This window comes from Elephantulus edwardii, unplaced genomic scaffold, assembly GCF_000299155.1.
Source record: "Elephantulus edwardii isolate Elephantulus edwardi_28Jun2011 unplaced genomic scaffold, EleEdw1.0 scaffold00004, whole genome shotgun sequence".
Classification (NCBI taxonomy): Eukaryota; Metazoa; Chordata; class Mammalia; order Macroscelidea; family Macroscelididae; genus Elephantulus; species Elephantulus edwardii.
In genome coordinates this window covers 671,189-689,703 of record NW_006399754.1, presented here as the reverse complement: position 1 = coordinate 689,703, position 18,515 = coordinate 671,189, and the positions used below count along the sequence as shown (strand labels likewise).

The 18,515-nt window shown below is 43.1% G+C and overlaps 1 protein-coding gene across 1 annotated transcript; it reads right to left on the bottom strand.

Moving 5' to 3' along the window:
- Nucleotides 1–443: 443 nt before the first annotated feature.
- On the bottom strand, nt 444–17,236 carry IRG1 (immunoresponsive 1 homolog (mouse)). Its single transcript, XM_006879594.1, has 5 exons — nt 17,201–17,236; nt 4,969–5,130; nt 4,132–4,221; nt 2,607–2,812; nt 444–1,422 (listed from the first exon to the last, which is right to left on the bottom strand). The coding sequence occupies exons 1-5, from the start codon at nt 17,234–17,236 to the stop codon at nt 444–446; spliced, it is 1,473 nt and encodes a 490-aa protein (XP_006879656.1).
- Nucleotides 17,237–18,515: the final 1,279 nt, after the last annotated feature.

The window sequence follows — 18,515 nt, the reverse complement described above, 5'->3', positions numbered from 1 at the left end:
CAGCCTGGTTTCACCCTCTCTAGAATGGACCTGTTGTTCTCTTAGCAGTCCACAATATATTCAATACTCCTCTCCAGTACCACAACTCAAAAGCATCAATTCTTCTTCTATCATTCTTAGTCATTGTCCAGCTTTCTGATGCATAGCAAGTATTTGCAAAGACCATGGCCTGGATCAGGTAAACCGGAGTCCCAGACTGACATGGCTGCTCAGGAAGATAATTTCTTTGTGCTTTGTGAACCTTTCTTCTATCACTTTAGGTATCTGGAACTTGAGAAATCTATAGGCAGAAGGAACTTTTCCCCTGGATAACATACAGTGTTTTTGGATACTCTGCTCCTTGCTGTATGCAACTCTGAGCAGATAGCAAACCATCAGCCCTCGATCGAGACAGTAAATCATTGAAACACCCAAATGCAAAGCGCTTTAGAGCTTGACTCCCTTCAGGACAGATTGTGGGAAGGAAGTATCAGGTGTGGGGTAGATTTTGAAGCCTCCTCTGGTGGACAGGGTCCTTTCAGAAGTGTAGTTAACAGGGAGCAGTCTTCTACATCTTCCAGTTTCTCAATGATCCTTAGAAGACTTTCTACTTTGTCATCAGGCAGCGTCCTGCAGGCGTTGGCTCTGAACTTGTCCTGCAGGTCCTCCTGGCTCAGTGGCCTCCTCCAGTGCCCGTAGAAGGTATTAACACGCTCTGTGAAGGTGGCTCCATCCTGGAGGGTGATGCTCACCTCACAGTAGAGCGTGTTGAAGCTTGGCAGGTTGTCCAGGGGATGCTCCAGCTCCACCTTCCTGAGCAGCTGTCTCACCTGTGGTCTGTCAATCTGGGCTTTGTGAAACGACTGGACGGTGGCTGTCCCATCCAGCAGTGTGGTGCAGGCCACGTACTGGAAAGAGTGGCGGGCTTCATGCTCTGAGTCTGGGCAGGGCCTGTTTACATAGCGGACGTCTGGAATTCTGAGAACAATTCTTCGGATGCTATCAACAGGAAGAGGGGCTCCATCTCTCACGAGGTGTTTCCTCACAGATGCGGCTGCATCTGCCACCCAGTGGGTGGCCAGGTGTGCAGGGAAACGCTTGAAGGCCACATTCTGCTCGTCCAGCAGCCAAGTGTGGGACTCCAGGGTTGGAAGGACCTTGGGGGAGTAGTTGGCATAGAAGGCTCCAAACCCCACCTCTGTGTCCAGGATCTGCTTGTTCCCTTGCAGTCCCAGCATTGCCAGGAAAGCAGCTTCGACCCCATGCCGGGCGGCATTGCCAACGTGGAGGGGCTTGGTCTGAGTGGCAGCGTTTGCCATGGGGGCCCCGGCGTGGGACACAGCGATGGCCAGGGCCTCCTGGCACTTGGTCAAGCTGAGCCCTAGAAACTTGGATGCAGCAGCGGCACTGCCCAGGGTTCCTACCACTGAGGGTGGATGGAATCTGAAAAGCAAAGGAGCAGAGTTGGAGATTTGCAAACTTTCCCCATTATTAACGATCCCTTAGTAACTCACTTAGATGCTGCTGCGTCTGTTATGACTCGTGATGACCCTAAATGCGTCACAGCAGAACTTAGTGGGTAAAGAGGTGTGCTGCCAACCCAAAGTTACTAGCTGCTGTCTGGGAGAAAAATGACAGTCTCCACCTGTGTAAACTTACTGCCCCTGAAAACCACTGCTGGGTCAGCTGGGAGAAGATTCCCATCAACAGTACACAGCAGCAACACCACCACAAACTACCCTTAAAGTGAGTTACTAGTTTTCAGTATTAGATCACCAAGTCTTTCTTCTGAGGACCTCTGGGCGAACTCAAGTGTCCAATCTTTTGCTTCTGACCATTTGTGCCACTCCAGGGCTCCCTGTCATTTGATCAGCTATGAAGTTTAAGGAAGGTTATTAAATGTTCCTGTACCTACTTTTCCTTATGTGCTAACAGTAGAGTCTACGTCAGCATTTTGATTCAGATCTGTTTTTTAAAGGCTTGCTATGAGTCATAGACAACGTGATAGCACCTAACGACAACAGCAGCCCACATTTGACCAATTTTGGACTATGGGGTGCACAATCAGATTCAGGAAGTTCTGAATATTCTCACCCACCTGAAGGGCACTAGTGAAGATCAAGTATATTCTGCTTTGAGGATTAGATACTGCAATGACAAGAGTCATCTGAGGTGAGGGTTCTTTGTTTATTTTAGGGTCCTTGTTCCTTGATTGACTTTCTAAACCTAAAGGAAATTATTTATTAGCTCTTCCTTTGTATAACGGATGGATGTAAGATGTGAGATGGTGTCAGAAAGCAAGGACGGACTTCTGCAAATAAAACTATCCTATCATTGCTCACAGAGAAGTAGGTAAACAGCCTTAGTAGGTAAACAGAAGTGGATAAAGAGGAAAATAAAGTCTCCGGGTCTAAAACCAAAGTGTATATGTCTTCTTGTTAGTGACATGCTCTTCACTGTGCTTGGACTCTTGTTTTGCACAGTTAAGAACTTCAAACCCATTGCATTTGCTGACGGTGTGACTGATAAGTTGACTTATCAGCCAGCTTTAATGTCACTGTCCTTAACTTGGCCAACTGCTAAGTCAGAGGATGTATTGGTTTTCATGGGCTAAGTTCTCTCCATACCTCTTTGGTATGTCATTGGCTTCCTTGGAGAAATGCATTAAGCGGCCTTGCACTTCAATACCAATGTTGAAAGCCAGCAGCAGGTCAAGGCCAGAGAACTTTGGGCTTTGAGGCAGGGCTTCTGATAAAGCCATGAGGGCAGGAAGGACAGCTCCAGAAGGGTGGGTGGCAGGGTGCCATGTGTCATCAAAATCCATTGAGTGAATCTGTGTAAGCCAAAACAGAACAGAGACAAAACGTTCTTTCCTGAGTGCAGTGGCTTTTGGTACTGAACGTAATAGCTTTTGGACTTACTGTAGGGACGGGTGTTTAGACATATGTACATAAGTCTTAGCAATAAGATTTAACTTGGGAAGGTTTCAGAGCTGACTCTCTGAAAATAAACCCCATGAATATCATTATTTGTCCGTCACATGACTGGACACTGGGACACGCTGTCCCTGTGCCAGGAGATGGGCAAGACTTTAAAGAGCATCTTGTTATTTATAAGGAGCTGGGATCTTGTGCAAGTTGTTAAAACTCTCCCTGCTGTAGCCCTGGGAGCAGCACAGCTCCCTACATACAAGGCCACAAGAGCTACCTAACTGACCCAAGTAAAAAGTCACGGCCTCAGAGTCAGCATATGACCCTGCAGTGGGGCTTCCAAAGCTATACATCGTGTGAGAGGAGACTGCCTGACATTCTCCTGAGGACCCTCTGGTGGGCTCAGTTCACCAGAGAGGCATGGCCTTTGGGCTTGCACTGCAGTTTCCAAAGACTCAGCCATCTGAGCTCCTTGCCAACCAGCTAGTTGTGCTTAAGTGAACCCTGTCTCTTATGTGTCAGAATGTTCCATGGGATTTTTTAGGAGGAAAGATGGAAGTTGTCAATAATTTCATTTCACTTGGGTCCATAATCAACACCCATGGTAACAGCAGTCAAGTAATTAGCAGGGAAACATGGGCAGTTTTCTCCTATGAAGCTTTACAGCCTCAGAAATCCCATTGAGGGAAACTACAAGTTGAAATCACTTCAGTGGCGTTGGATTGTCTTTTTTCCCCCCTTTTCTTTTTTTTTTTTTTATCATGTTAGCCTAAGAAATAGGGAGTTTTCCTCTTAAATCAAAGGTGGGTGGTTCAAATCTACCAGCTACTCTTTGGGAGAAAGATGGACAATCTCGCCTGTGATTTATAACCTCTGAAAGCCTGCTGGAGAGTCAGCTATGAGTTGGTTCTTAAAGAGAAAGAAAGAGAGAGACTGATGTACCTATTTCCCTCACTCCTTCCCTATCTATCCAGACTCAAGATTTAGAACCTGGGCATCATGAGGGTGTTTTTTTTTACCTAAGCATTTCTTCCACTTCACAATTTGTCTGAAAGTCATCACTGAAATTACTACATACAGTTGAGGACAGGCCAATTCATCTTTCTGAACTTCGGGGATCTCATGTATAAAACCCTGGTAATTAGATCATTTCGGAGAGATTTCCTGGCTCTGAAATTACTGCAACCACCTAGCAATTGAAAAGACTGGTAAACCTCCTTACAGCTACACCGTTAACAAAAGCCGCATATGCTGGTGGAAGCTTGAAGTCTGGCTGGCCCCAAACAGTGCTGGATAAGTTGGAAGTGTAGATCTGGAACAGAAGAAAAAGAAGTGATATAATAAGAGAGGATAGATCTAACAGACCAAGTTGTTATCCCCAAAATTGTTCATGATCATAGGCATATTAGATCTTATTTCAACCCCTTCCTTAAGAGTCAAAACTTAATCAGTGGATTACTCTATCTCTTGTAGAGGAATCCACAACTATTTCACAGAAGGGAGAAGCCATGCTATGGCTCAGTCTTGGGTTCTAATACAGAAGCCATCTATCGAGGGCATTGAGCTTGGGGGTTTTCACTGGTAACGATCTTCCTTAGATGAGGATTAGAGCAAATATCAAGGAAGGCACACTAGCTGTCTACGAAGGCACATCTCTAGAAAGGGATGACTTCATCTTTCATATACCCATGCACACTCTGCTCAGAGTGCTCCAGCAGCCTTTTCCCCCCCAAAGAATCTTAAAGTCTCTGTAAGAGGTATGTGCTTGGAGTACTTGTGTACTCTCCGTTACAAATGTGTTTTCAGCCATAGTAATGGAACTATGAGATAATAATAATATATGCTCTTAAGACAATGACTTCAATATCGGGATGACTACTACGTCTAAGATGGTAAAGCATGAAATTATCTACTGCAGTGCCACAGACACTGAGTTATTACGTATAAGTGAAGAGTAGGGTAAATAGAATGCACACCAAGAGCTCTAGCCATGCTCGTGGGTGTCTGGACATGCATACATTCTCAGCATGATGTCTAAAGTGGACTTGGAGCATCTTACTTTGCTGTATTGGCTGACTTTGTAAAACACCTCTGTGCTCGTTCCAAGCAGTCCAACGCCCAGAGTATCCAGAATCATCCGCTTGCTCCGTTGAATAACACCATCTGTCAGGTGTTCCACCTTCAAGCCGTGGATCATCTTGGCAAAGCTTTCTGTGACAGACTTCAAAGAGGAGAGTGTCAGGAGAATGGGACTATGCTCCACTGGTTTTAGTGGTAAGGAATTACACTGGTAAGGAGTTGTGTTACCAACCTAAAGGCACATGGTTCGAATCCACCAGATTCTTCATAAGGGAAAGAAGAGTAATCCTCTCCCAAACGATTTACAGCCTCTGGAAACTCACTGGAGAGTCAGCTATGAGTCAATTCTAACTCAATGGCACATAACAACACAACAATGTTGTCATCGTGTGACAGTGTAGAACTAACCTTATAGAGTTTTCGGAATTGTATGTTTTTGTTGTTTTTTAAAAATGCACAGCTAACTAATAGATCTTTCTGCCACTGGATAGGTTTGAATTGCTGCTCTTTTGATTATTGGCCTAGTGTTTAATTGTTGTACCACCAGGGTACTTCACAGAGACTAAAGCATATCATTAATGGGTTTAAAATATTGATTACATATCAATGTGATATTATTTGTGACATTTTGGTTGACTAAAATGCATTATTCTAATTTTATCAACTTCTCCTTCTGTTTAAAAGATGTTAATTAGAAAATTTTAAAGCACATATGTGACTTGAGAACCACTTCCTGCTCTTTTTGGCTGGAGATTGCCTGGAGGCCCCGACCTAGACCTGAAGGGTAATCCTAGCTTGTTGTAATCTAGCTTGTTGCTAGAATGCCCAAGTGTTAACCAAGTGAAGGAGCAGGGGATCCACGTAAAGTACTAAGATAGGGACAGTAGCAGAGCCAGAAGCCTGGAGGTGCGGCCGAGTGCAGTGTACTTGGTACATGGCCACCGGGAAGCTGTACTAGGGGACTGACACACAGTGAAGTACTTGACGGGATTCTTTTAGCCGTAGTCTTTGTAAGTCCTACCACATGATTGTGCTGTTGTTGCTGTGTACTATTGACTCGAAACTGACCCATGGCTGACCTCCCCCAGGTTTTCAGAGGCAGTTAATTGCATGGGAGATTGCCATATTTCTCCTGTGGAACAACTGGTGGATTCAAACTGTGTACCTTTGTTTTGCCAGTGAACTTCTGACCAATAGAACACCAGAGCTGCCTTATGGCTGGGTTGTTGTTGTTGTTATGTGTCATCGACTCACTTGCGACTCATCGTGACCATGTACAAGAGCCCTAAATCCTGCTCTATCCTGGCCAACCTCACTGTCTCTGACACACCTACTTCTGCCATCCCAATCACTGAATCGCTCCATCTCATCGAGGGTCTTCCTCTCCTGCACTGTCCCTCCAACCTCCCAATCATGATGTCCCTCTCCAAGGACTGATTTCTCCTTGCAACATGTCCTAAGTATGTCAGACGAAGTTTCAGGATCCTTGACTCCAAGGAGCAGCCTGGCTTCACCCTCTCCAGGATGAATCTGTTTGTTCTCCTAGCAGTCCATGGTATATTCAACACTCTTCTCCAGCACTGCAGCTCAAAGGCATCAGTTCTCTTTCTTTCATCCCTAGTCACTGTCCAGCTAGGATTATGTAAATGTGGGCTGCTTGGGACTGGATAGCTTGCTGATAGTGTAAGTTATGTGATCCATCTGTGAGGTGGTTGTTTTTCATTCCCATTGAGCTGGTACCCAGGCCTATGACATTCTTACAATTGTTACTGTGCTTAAGGCCACTATGTCATTCCATTGGGTTAAGAATTTTTCTTTATGACCTTCTATTTTACCAAGGATGATCTTCTCTATCTAGGGCCTGGCTTCTCCTAGTAACAGACTCAAAGTAAGTGACATGAAGTTCCACCAGCCTTAATTTTATGGTGCATTCTATTTGTACTTGGGACCATGAAAATTAGGTGTGTAGAATGCAGATATGGAGATTAGATATTTTTACCACCTTGCCAGACTTAAAATGAGCCATCTCAGGGCGACAGCCTAGTGGTAAGAAACTGTACTGCAATCTCAAAGGCATCTGGTTTGAATTCATCAGCTTTTCTGTGGGAGAAGGATGGACACTCTCCTCCCATGCCTCTGAACACCTGCTGGAGGGTCAGCTATGGGTCAGTTCCAACTGGACAACACACCACAGCAACAAAAACAAACAGGGCTAGTGGAGGGAGATTTCATTGGAGTGAACAGCCAGGAGTCAGTGTATTATTTGCACCTGAGATCCATGTGCTGACATTTTTTTCACCCAGAAAAGAGGGGGTTGTAATCCTGGAAGACAATGGGAGAGAGAGCTGAGACTGTGAGAAGAAACAGCGAGACAAAGTGGCAGTAAACGTGGCAGAAACAGCAGCCGACCTAGAGAGAGCACTGGGGGCTTCTTGGCCTGTGGGGCGAGAGAGCTGAGAATCTTGAGGGGAAGGAGCTTTCCAGCAGAATAGGTGCTTTCAAGGCATTTGCCAGGGAGCTACTTTTGTTGACGCTTGGAGTTAGAGTTGAACACCTTTGAACCCAGGCTTGTTTAGAGATTAGGGTTCCACTGGGCACTTATGTTAATAGATTTTAAAAGGTGATGTAGCACTTGACTGAGCAGGGCAGAGGCCATGAAGCTGAGAGCTAGGAAAGGCCTGCCCAACAGAGAAGAGAGGTAAATCACCTGGCTGAAAAACCATGTCATGAGTTGTTCTCAGTTCTGGGTTGTATTCCATTAATTCTCTAATAAACCCTATGGTTGTGATTATGGTCTACAAGTTCTGTGTGGCCATTGCAATGCATTCCCAAGTCCAACAGAGTTAGAGTGCTTCCTAGGAGGGATGACTGGTGTCAGAATTGGAAAAACGTCTCCACTTGAGGAGCATCTCACTGGAATCACTGTTGGACGTGTGCTGTTGATAGTGAATCTCTCTCCCTCTCAAGAATTTATAAGATGCTGCCACTCCCAGGCCCACACTGTTTTTATAGGCCCAGAAGCAAGAGGCCAGATCTGAATTATAAAATCATGCCATGTCAAAGACTTTAAAGACAAGAGTGACCCACTGTGGTGTTTCAAGAAGGTTAGGGTAGAGGCATAAGCAGATTGGAGTTTTAGAATGGGTTTTGAAGTCAATTATGTGGATGATGGCTAGGAGAGGACCAGCCAAGCCCAACTGTGGTAGTTAAGTTTTGGGATCTAGGGAATGGTGGTACCAATAGCCAAGAGAAGGAATGCAGAGGGAGAAGAAAAGCTTTGTTTAGCAATGAACTTGCTCTGGACTTGTCCACTATGAGGTGCCTATGTGCAGCTTGGTGGAGAGGCCCGCACTGCTGTCTTCCTAGATTTAGGCCAGATGGAAACTTGTAGGGGTATTGACATTTCATAAACAGCAGAATACTTTCCATTCCTTGATCTATCAAAGCCCTTAATGCACAAATGATTATTTTCTTCATGTCTTCACCAGAGAACACCCACGGTGTATTGTGAAACATTCTTAAGTGATAGTCCACGTTAAGCTCTGCACTTAGTTCTGGTTGACTTTGCGTTAACCCTAATTCCTCGTAACCCCATGGGTGTTAAGAGTAAAGCTCTGTTCCATAGGCTTTTCAATGGCTGATTTCCCCCCCTAAGTTAATGTCAAATCTGTCTTGAGAGGTCCTCTGGGTGGACTCCAGCCATTATTAGCCTCTCAGTTTGCAGCCCAGCTATTAGCAGTTTGCTGAGGGACTTACAGCACCTTCTACCACTAAGTGAATGTTTCTTCCCTTTCCTGCTCAGAATATTACATCATTGAGCAACTTACATTGCCTTTCTGTGCACTAGATTCCTCATTTTCAGACGTTAGCAACAGGGTTAGGAAGTGTTGCTTTAGAAGACCTAGGTGTCTGAGCTCTGGCCAGTGAAAAGCTACAGCAACAGAATCAGTGACAGACAAATTAGCATCTATCAACCTAGTCACCAGCTCATATTTATAGTCTCTAGATTTAAGAAGTCAGAGAACAGGCCCTGTTTTCAAAAGTGTCTGCTATTTTCTGGTTTGGGGGTGTTTCCCTCTCCCCCCCAGAAACTCTTTTACACAGGAGAGGGGTGTCAAAGAGTAGAATAAAAACAGAGGGGATAACTGGGAAAGAGAAAGTTGCTGACTCTAAAGTTTCTTCTGATTAGGCCAAAAAATAGCTAGGACTTTAATTTTTGCATTGCTGAAAATTTGGGCCAGTGGCCTATTGGCAAGAATCTGTGCTGTAATCCTGAAGGCACAGAATTCGAATCCACTAGCTACTCTGAGGGAAGAGGATGGGCGTTCTTCCCCTGAGCTTCTGGAAACCTGCCAGAGTATCACCTATGTGTCGGCTCTGATCTAAGGTACACAGCAGCACATAACATACTGATAACCAAAAGCTGGGCAGTTTGAATTCACCAACTGAAAAATGAGCAACCTCAAACTTACAGTCTTGAACACCTGATGGAAACTCACTGTGAGCTGGAGTCCATCCAACGACAGTGGGTTTGAGAAGTTTGAACAACAAACATAACTGGAGGCAGAGAGAAGCAGGAAGGGAGAGAAACGAATTGGGCTGAAGACCGATTAAGTACAACTGGAAAGTTGCAAGTGTGGCTTGGACCCTTTGTTTCAAGAACAATCAGGCATTTGTCCCCTCTCCCCACTTGCAGAGTTCTTGTGGTTGAGGTGAGTGATTCATTGTTCAGCTCTCCAGGGGGGGTAGCCTGAGGGTCTGAACACTGTTCCCTGCACCAAAGAGAGAAAGGGAGGCAGACTCCCAACTCCTAGCCCTCTGTGAGATCATCTTCTCTTACTTTTTTTGTCTGAACGTCTCCTGGTATTTACATTTTTTTTTTAGGGTAACATTATGATTAATGCATAAATAATGATATAATGCACAGCTATTTTAATGGTAACTTGATAAGGGCTTTTTATGTTTCTGGCATTGGACTAAGTTCTTGAGAATGCCAGACCAATATTTTATACTTTTTGCCTCAAAACCCCAACAGTTGTAGTTGAGTTGACTCTGACTGAAGGTGACTCATGTTTGTTGGAACAGAAATTAAGCTCCATGGTGTTCTCAGTGGTGACGCTTTTGGAAGTAGATATTCAGGCCTTCATTCTGAGATGCCTCTCAATGGACTCAGATCGCCAACCCTTTAGTGGACAGATGCCAGCATTAGCCTTTGCAAAAACATAACTGTTGGCATCTAATTTAGGCACTATTAATTCAGAAGACATGATAGTCAACAGATAACGAGACATGCCATCTGGCAATGCCATGCTCCAAACCCAACCCAAAGCCATCAAGTCAATTCCCACTCATAGTGATGCTGCAGGACTTGATAGAACTGTCCATAGGGTTTCCAAGATTGTAAATCTTTCTCCCAGTGGATTCGAACTACTTATCTTTTGTTTAGCAGCCAGCTACTTTGACCATTATTTCACTAGGCCTCCTTAGTGCTATAGGATATACATTTATTACGTGTGTGTGTGTGTGTGTGTGTGTATTTGTTGTTGTTATGTGCCATCGAGTCACTGGTGATTCATAGCAACCCTATATTCAAGAGCCCTAAACCCTACTCTATCCTGTGCCAATCTCACTGTCTCCAACACACTTACCCCTATTACCCCAGTCATTACACTGAACCAATCCATCTCATCGAGGATCTTCCTCTCTTGCACTGTCCCTCCAACCTCCCAAGAACAATGCCCCTCTCCAAGAACTGGTCGGTCCCTCCTTGCATCATGTCCAAAGTATGTCAGACAAAGTTTCAGAGTCCTTGCCTTTAAGGAGCAGCCTGGTTTCATCCTCTCTAGGATGAATCTGTTTGTTCTCCTGGCAGTCCATGGTCTATTCAACACTCTTCTCCAGCACCACAGCTCAAAGACATCAATTCTCTTTCTATCATCTCTAGTCACTGTCCAGCTTTCTGACACATAGCATGAAATTGTGAAGACTATGGCCCGGATCAGGCGCACTTTAGTCTCCGGCCCGATGTTGTTGCTCTTCAGTACTCTGGAGAGGTATATATAAATCACTAACTCCTAGGGACCTTATAGGACAAAGTAGAACTATCCCATAGACTAGGTCCAAAAGGCTGTAAATTGTTACAGAAGCAGGTTGCTACATCTTTCTCCTCCCACACAGCTGATGGGCCTGGACCATCAGCAGCCTTTTGATGATCAGCGAAGCACTTCACCCCTGTGCCTCTAGGACTCCTTCTAGGAAGCCAGGAGGTCAAAATTCAGCAAACTTACAGTGATTCATCTTGCCAGCCTCATACAATGGAATCACGCCTCCTACCTGTAAACCAGAGTTGAAACACTAGATAGAACTAATAGCCCAGAGGTAATGAGAAAAGTTAAAATGCCATTTCAGAAGCAGAAGCAGCTAGTTCTTAAGGGAGAAGACAATTGATAAAATTGAGACAGGAAAAAGTAAACCAGAAGCGACAAAAAAATAAGCTATTAAAAATGTGATGGTACCTTGAGCAACATGTTGTAAGAGGTGCTTTTTCTCAGGAGTGAAATGAAGGAGGAATTCTTGCACTGTGTGACTGCCTGCCTTTATATCCTTCCGTCATCTGAAACCCGCTCTCTTTCACTTTGCCTTCTAACTTGTAGAATTTCCACCATTTCAACACCTCCCAACTAACACCCATCAACTTCCTCTATTGCTAATTAGCTCATCAATGTGTGTACAATTATTACATGCAGTAGCTATAATCATGTGATTTCCCAAAGGCATTTGGATGGTACATTAAGTGGTAAAACTGGGATTTCATCTGAAATCTAGATTTCCTATGTTACATTTAGAAAACAAAGGTTCGCTCCATTGTATCTGACATTCTCCTTCTAGCAATCTAGATCCTCTTCTTTCTAGATATTCTGATATCTAAGTATTCCACCTCCTTCTACAGAAATAAGCACGAATACTGGTCATGTTGAATATGAGAAACCAACCTAAATGGGAGCTCTGGTAGTCTAGTGGTAAGAAGCTGCACTGTAATCTCAAGGTACACAAGTTCAAAGCCACCAGCTGCATTGTGGGAGAAGGATGGGCATCTCTTCCCCTGTGATTAACTGCTTCTGAAAACCCACTGGAGGGTCAGCTATGAGTCAGCTGTGACTTAATGGCAAACAATAACAACACATATAAAAACATTTAACTAAAACAGTATTCACAATATTATTTATAAGGTAAAAAATTAGGAACAATAAAATGCTCCCAAAGGGAGAATTGATTAAATAAAGAAGTAGCCTGTGTAACTTTTAAGGTATTCTCCTATTACCTCTCTACTTCTCCTCTCTTGGTCACTAATTGTTTATGAACAAATCTACCAACAAGAAACTCTTGGTAGTTCAAGATTAAAAATCTGAGACACACTTAGAATTATAGTTCTAGGTCTTCACCATTTCCCACCTCATTTGTTACTAAGATTCTCTTTCCGTATTTGCAGACCTCTGGTTGGCTGCCTCTCCCCTGGCTTCTGGATTATGCTACCTGCCCTTCCCCTCCAACTGCTGGAGCTGGAGTCTATATCAACAAAACGGCCCAGGTCTTTTGGCTTGTAATCAGTCACCACAGTTTGGCTTTCCCAGACTGAACTGCTCCTAGGGTATTTGCCCTGCTCCTTGGGCTGCCTTAACCACCGCTGACTGTCCCTGATGACTACTCTGACTCACAGCACCCCCAGAAGTATCGGAGTACAACTGTGCCGCCAGGGTTTTTGTGGCTGAGTTTCAGAAAAACCATTTCCAGGCATATTTTTCTGAGGTGACTACAAGTGGACTTGATTGTCCAATTTTTTAGTTGAGGGTATAAACCTTTTGTCCCACTGATGACTCCTTGGACTGCCTCAAAAACCACACTGCTGTCAAATCAGTTCTGACTGACAGCAAAAGCAAACCTTTATCAGGTCTCCATAGGTCCTGACAGACTGGATCCGCTCCCCCCTAGCCTCCCCCCCCCCAGGGTTATGGTGGGCTGTGCCTTCAGGGCTTCTTTCTTGGACTGTCTCCTCCTGATCAAATAGTTTATACAAAAAATAAACTACTTAATAAAAAGTTACAAGTTTTGCATTATGAAAACCAAGATTCTCTTACTCACCACACAAAACGTAATTTTCAAAAATGTTAAAAATCTATGCAATTGCAAATAGTCTTTTGACTGTGTTGTAAATGAACCTTTAAAAACAGCTAGATGGCCCTACCTATTAAAATCAGAAAGAGTGGTTTTATTATTCATGAATTTACACTCATGATTCAGAAAACAATAAAAATGAATCAACATCCTGCTTCTTACATTGATGAGAAAACATCTTGTTTCCAGAATATGGCTTTTTAAAATGACGGCTTTTGATTATCTGACAGTTGTTTTATGAAATGACATAAATGTCAATGAATCAGATTTTGTTCAGATTTTCGGATAATTCTGCATATACGTACATGAAGAACTTCGGTCATTTGGTACGCTTACCTACAGGGCAAATAAGTGTCCAGTGTCACATGGCCTATTAAGCCGGCATAACAATCTGTTGATGTTTCTGTAAGTCGTTAATTCTTTACACTTAAAAGTTGTACTTCTTCTAGGTACAGGGGCAGACTTCATCTTTGAGGAGGACTGTATTTTAGTATTGAAGGCAATGGCCATGAACTTAGGACTTCTACTCTAATCCTGCCAGAAAAATGGGCATTTGAGATGAGGAGAATCTAAACATCTCTGCATACCAATATAAAAGGATATGAATTTAAAATAATACAAAAGGATATCTGTGTGTGTGTGTTGATCAGGGCAGTGTCTCTGGGATATTAGTTTAAGTAGTTTAGTAGATCCTATGGAGAAAGTGTTGAGACTGTGGAGTTAGTGGCAAACCATAAGGGTTAGCAGTGGTGGTAACATGACTATTGTCCAGGAACCTGGGGTGGATGTGATCAACAGGGACTCCCAAGTTGAAGGAAAAAGTAGATAAATTTAAGTAATAGTGAGATCAATTATCCTGTATATAGATATTAAAGTTTTTTCTTTTCACATCCTAAAGCCCAATGCTATCCTCACTTTCTTAAGCAAGTTTGGCATACGCCATCTAAAATTAGCCAGGCTTTGTGAATTAAGGCAAGAGTAGTTGTTCATACAAGAAATAGAGAGGCTTTGAGAGAGAAATTAGATGGGGAATGGGGGCAGCCTCACGTAGGGCAATGTGGGGACTCTTTGGCTATCCAATGACGTAGTTAAGGAAGAATCAAAGGAAGGATATGTGATATTTACTTACTAAGAAGGTATAAGGAAGAAAGACTTAGGAGATTAAGACACTTAGAAATGTTTTCATTGCATTCTTAAACTATCTGTTGCCTACAGTGAGCTTCCCAATTGTGGTCTAGCCTGGGGAAGCCCAGATCTCGTCTCAGAATTGTCACATGGGGTTGACTGTGTGCCTCAAGACATGATTTCAAACAATGCAAGTGCCTGGTGGAAGGATGCATTCCTGATTTGAAAGAACAAATAGGATATTTTTGGCTGGTATCCTGGGGCTATTTGAACAGACTTTGGAAAAGAAGAATAACCACATTTTGACTGCATGATTCATTACCAGATAAAGTGAAACAAACAAATCTTTAACTGTAAGAGTCACTTCCGTCTCATGGCGACCAATGTGTGCCAGTGTAGAACTGTGTTTCATGGGTTGATCGGTGTCTGGGATCTATCAGAGACAGATCGCCAAGCCTTTTTTCCAAGGCACCTTTGTGTATACCTGAATCACTGGTCTTTTGGTTATTAACTGAAGACCTGTCGGTGCCACTCAGAGATTCCTTATTACTACATAAAAAGCAACCCAAACTGAGCAACCCACTAAACTTGAGTCAGTCCTGACTAAGGTGGCCCTCCCTCTGGTTTCTGAGGCTCTGAATCTTTATGGGAGAAAACTGCCTCCTCTTTTGCTCACGGTGCTGCTGGCATAAACAAACCACAATCATTCCAGTTAGCCTAACATGTAATGCATGAGGCAACCACGGTTCCTTAATATCATCTATATAAACTGATGCAGGACTTCTAATTGGTTCAGTCATGGCTGATGAAGCCACATCACCTACATGGACCCAAAGTTTTAAAATGTGTGTGATCTGGAATGAAAAACTATGGTAGAAGCCTGGCCAAAAAAACCAATCTTCTGCTGAAAAAACAAAGGCAGTGTGTGCTTGTCTATTGAATAAATCTCCTGATTGACTGAATTGAAATAATGGTGCTTAGCTCAAAGATTACGAGCAACCTCACTCTGCTGAGCGTGTGCCTCTCTTCCGAGTTTCCCATTCCAAGACTTCTGCCTGTCAGTTTATCCATTATAGTTATTGTTCTGGATCTTTCAAATAAAAAATAAAATGATGGTTTTAATTCCACTTTGTTTCTTGTGTCTGAACCAGTTTGAACTGACTTTATCTAAATCCTGAATTGACTTTAGTAATCTCACAGAGTTGAACAGAAACAGGGATAGCATCAAAATTTGACATTCAAGCCGGAATTCTTAGCATTATCCCATCTGGAAATATTCAAGCTCTTCACTCGAGTGTCTGCATGTGTAAATACATACAAATGAGATCTCAAACGCAAAAATTCATTACTGTCGAGTTGAAACCAATTCATAACTGGCCACACAGAAGATTTTCAGAGGCTGTAAATTGCATGGGAGGCAATTATCCATCTTTCTCTCACAGAGGCCCTGGAGGATTTGAACTACCAGAGAGGCACCCTTTTGGGTTATAGCTGTACAACCAACTCCCTGTGGACTATGACACCAGAGTAAGATCTTAGATTTCCCCAAACAACCTCTATAAAAGTTATTACTGTTACTATTCTCAAGTATAAGGAGGTAAAAAATCCAAGTGGTTAAAATATTGTTTTAAGAGTGAGAGTAAGGATCTGGAGTTAAGATTGCATCTACAAGAAAATTGGCCATGGGCTATGGTGGCTCCCAACAACTCACTGCAAAAAATCTTTATAGAGTAATAGTGGCAAAAAGCTGTACTACAATCCTGAAGGCACGTGGTTCAAGGCCACCGGCAAAGGATGGGCAATCTCCTCCTGTGCGATTAACTGCCTTTGAAAACCCACCAGAAGGTTTGCTATGGGTCAGTTCCAACTATACAGAACACCACTACCACAACAACCACAAGAAAAAAACAAAAACATTCAAGACCAAGGAGCTTCAATGAATTGCTTTACTTTTTGTCTCTATTGAATTTAGCAAGAGAGTTCGTTTAATTATTTGCTAATTTAATTATTTTTAAAATACCAAAATTCAGCCTCATACTGACTACATAAAAGCATAGGATTTTCCCATCAAAATTCCAATCTTTAGATGACATCTTAATCCTTAAAAGGGGTTGATGGATTTGAACTGCTGGCCTTTTGGCTAGCAGCTGAGTGATTTAACTACCCTATCACCAGAAAGTCTTGTTACACAGTAGTAAGTAATTAATACTAACTCAAAGCTGATACTAACAGAAATTTAAGTCAGATTCAAAAGTGGACTTGGAACAAGAGATAGCATTGCTGACATAAAAAAAATAGTGAAAGCAGAGACTATCAGGAAGGAGTGGGTTTGGGCTATGCAAAAGCATATACATTATTGAAACTTATGGATGACATTGTGAAGAATGGTAATTTCTGGACATTTAATTGTGCTCAAGTGGAATATATATAGATGAAGAAGCAGTCATAACACAGGGACACTGCATGGCTAATGGCTTAAAATCACCAAGGGTTGTATCCTTTCACCATACTTACTCTATCTGTGTGCTGAGCAAGTAATCTGAGAAGCTAGACTAAATGAAGAAGAATGTGACATCAAGATTGAAGGAAGACTCTTTAACAGCCCGATATACTGATGACACAGCCTTGCTTGCTGAATGCGAGGAAGACAGGAAACACTGCTGAAAATCAATGATTATTCTTTCTGAGTAACAACAAAAGAAATAAAAATCCTAACAACTGAATCAATAAGCAACACCATGTTAAAAGTGCAAAGGTTGAAACTGTCAAGGATTTCATTTTAGATTGATCACCCATAGAAGCAACAGTCCAGAAATTAGTATTAAGAGATGTATTGCTTTTGTGCAAATACGCCGTAAAAGACCTCTTTAAAAGTACAGAAGAGTGAAGAGGTCACTTTCAGGACTCCAGCTTACCTGGTTCAAGCCAGTATTTTCAATTGTCTCATGCATGTGAGATCAAAGATAGGTGACTCATACTTTGGACATGTTGTAAGGAGAGAGAGATCCTTGGAGAGGGACATCATGCTGGGTAGAGTAGAGGGACGGCGCAGGAGGGGAAGACCCTCTATGAGGTGGATTGATTCAGTGACTGGGGTAATCGGGATGGGTGTATCAGAGGCAAGGAGATTGGCAGAGGATAGAGCAGGCTTTAGGGCTGTTGTACATAGGGTCGCTATGAATCGCAAACGATTTGACAGCACATAACAACAACAACAACAACAACAACATTGTACTGTAAACTACAAGAATAAGCAAATGCCTTGGAGGACATGAAGGCAGAATGCCCCCTAGAGGTGAAGGCGGTGAGACTTGGTCTCCTAGGCTTTGGGCATGTTTTCAGGGGGTACTAATAAATGGAGAAAGACACTGTGCTTGATAAAGTAGAAAATCAGCATGAAAGAGGAGGGCCGTTACTCTGATGGATCCACACACTGGCTGCAGCACTGGGCTCAAACCCAGCAATGGTTGTGACGGTGGCCCTCGACTGGGCGTTTCGTTCTGTTGGTCATTGAGATCATGATGAGTTGAGAGAATTTGACAGCACACAGCAATGACAGATGAGATGATAATGTGGTTCATAGGGGCTTTGCTTTGGGATCTTGCTCAGGTCACCTCTTCACTTTCATGTCTAGTTCAGCAAAGGTCTTTATTGCAAAAGGTCTCTATTGCCTTGCCATCATTTCTCTCTCTGCCTTGCCCCCTTTTTCCCCTTCCCGCTCTTCCATCTCTCTTATTGCCATAGAGTCAGAGCCAACTCACAGCTGACTCTCCATTGGGTTTCCAAGGCCGTAAATCACATGGGAGGAGATTGCTCATGTTTCCCCCACAAAGCTGCTGGTGGATTTGAATCATCAGAGAGACGAAGCATTTGGATTAGCAGTGCCACGTGGTAAGTATGGCCTATACCATACAGTGCCCTGATCTTTGCACTAGCAGCTCTGATTGGAATGTTCTCTTTTCCACAGATTTTACCCTTTTCTTTTTCCAAATCACCCATCTATTTCAGTGGTCAGTGGTAGTGTAGTCAGTGCTTCTAAACTGGGAATTTTTCTTTGTTCCTATTTGGAGAAGTATTACTAGCATCAAAGCACTTGTGCAGATGATCAAGGAATGCAGCCTTCAGTATGGATTGCATCTCAGTGTCAAGAAAACCACTGGACCAATAAAGCAACATCATGATGAAGGGAGAAGAGATTGATACTGTCAACAGCTTCATCTTACTTGGATG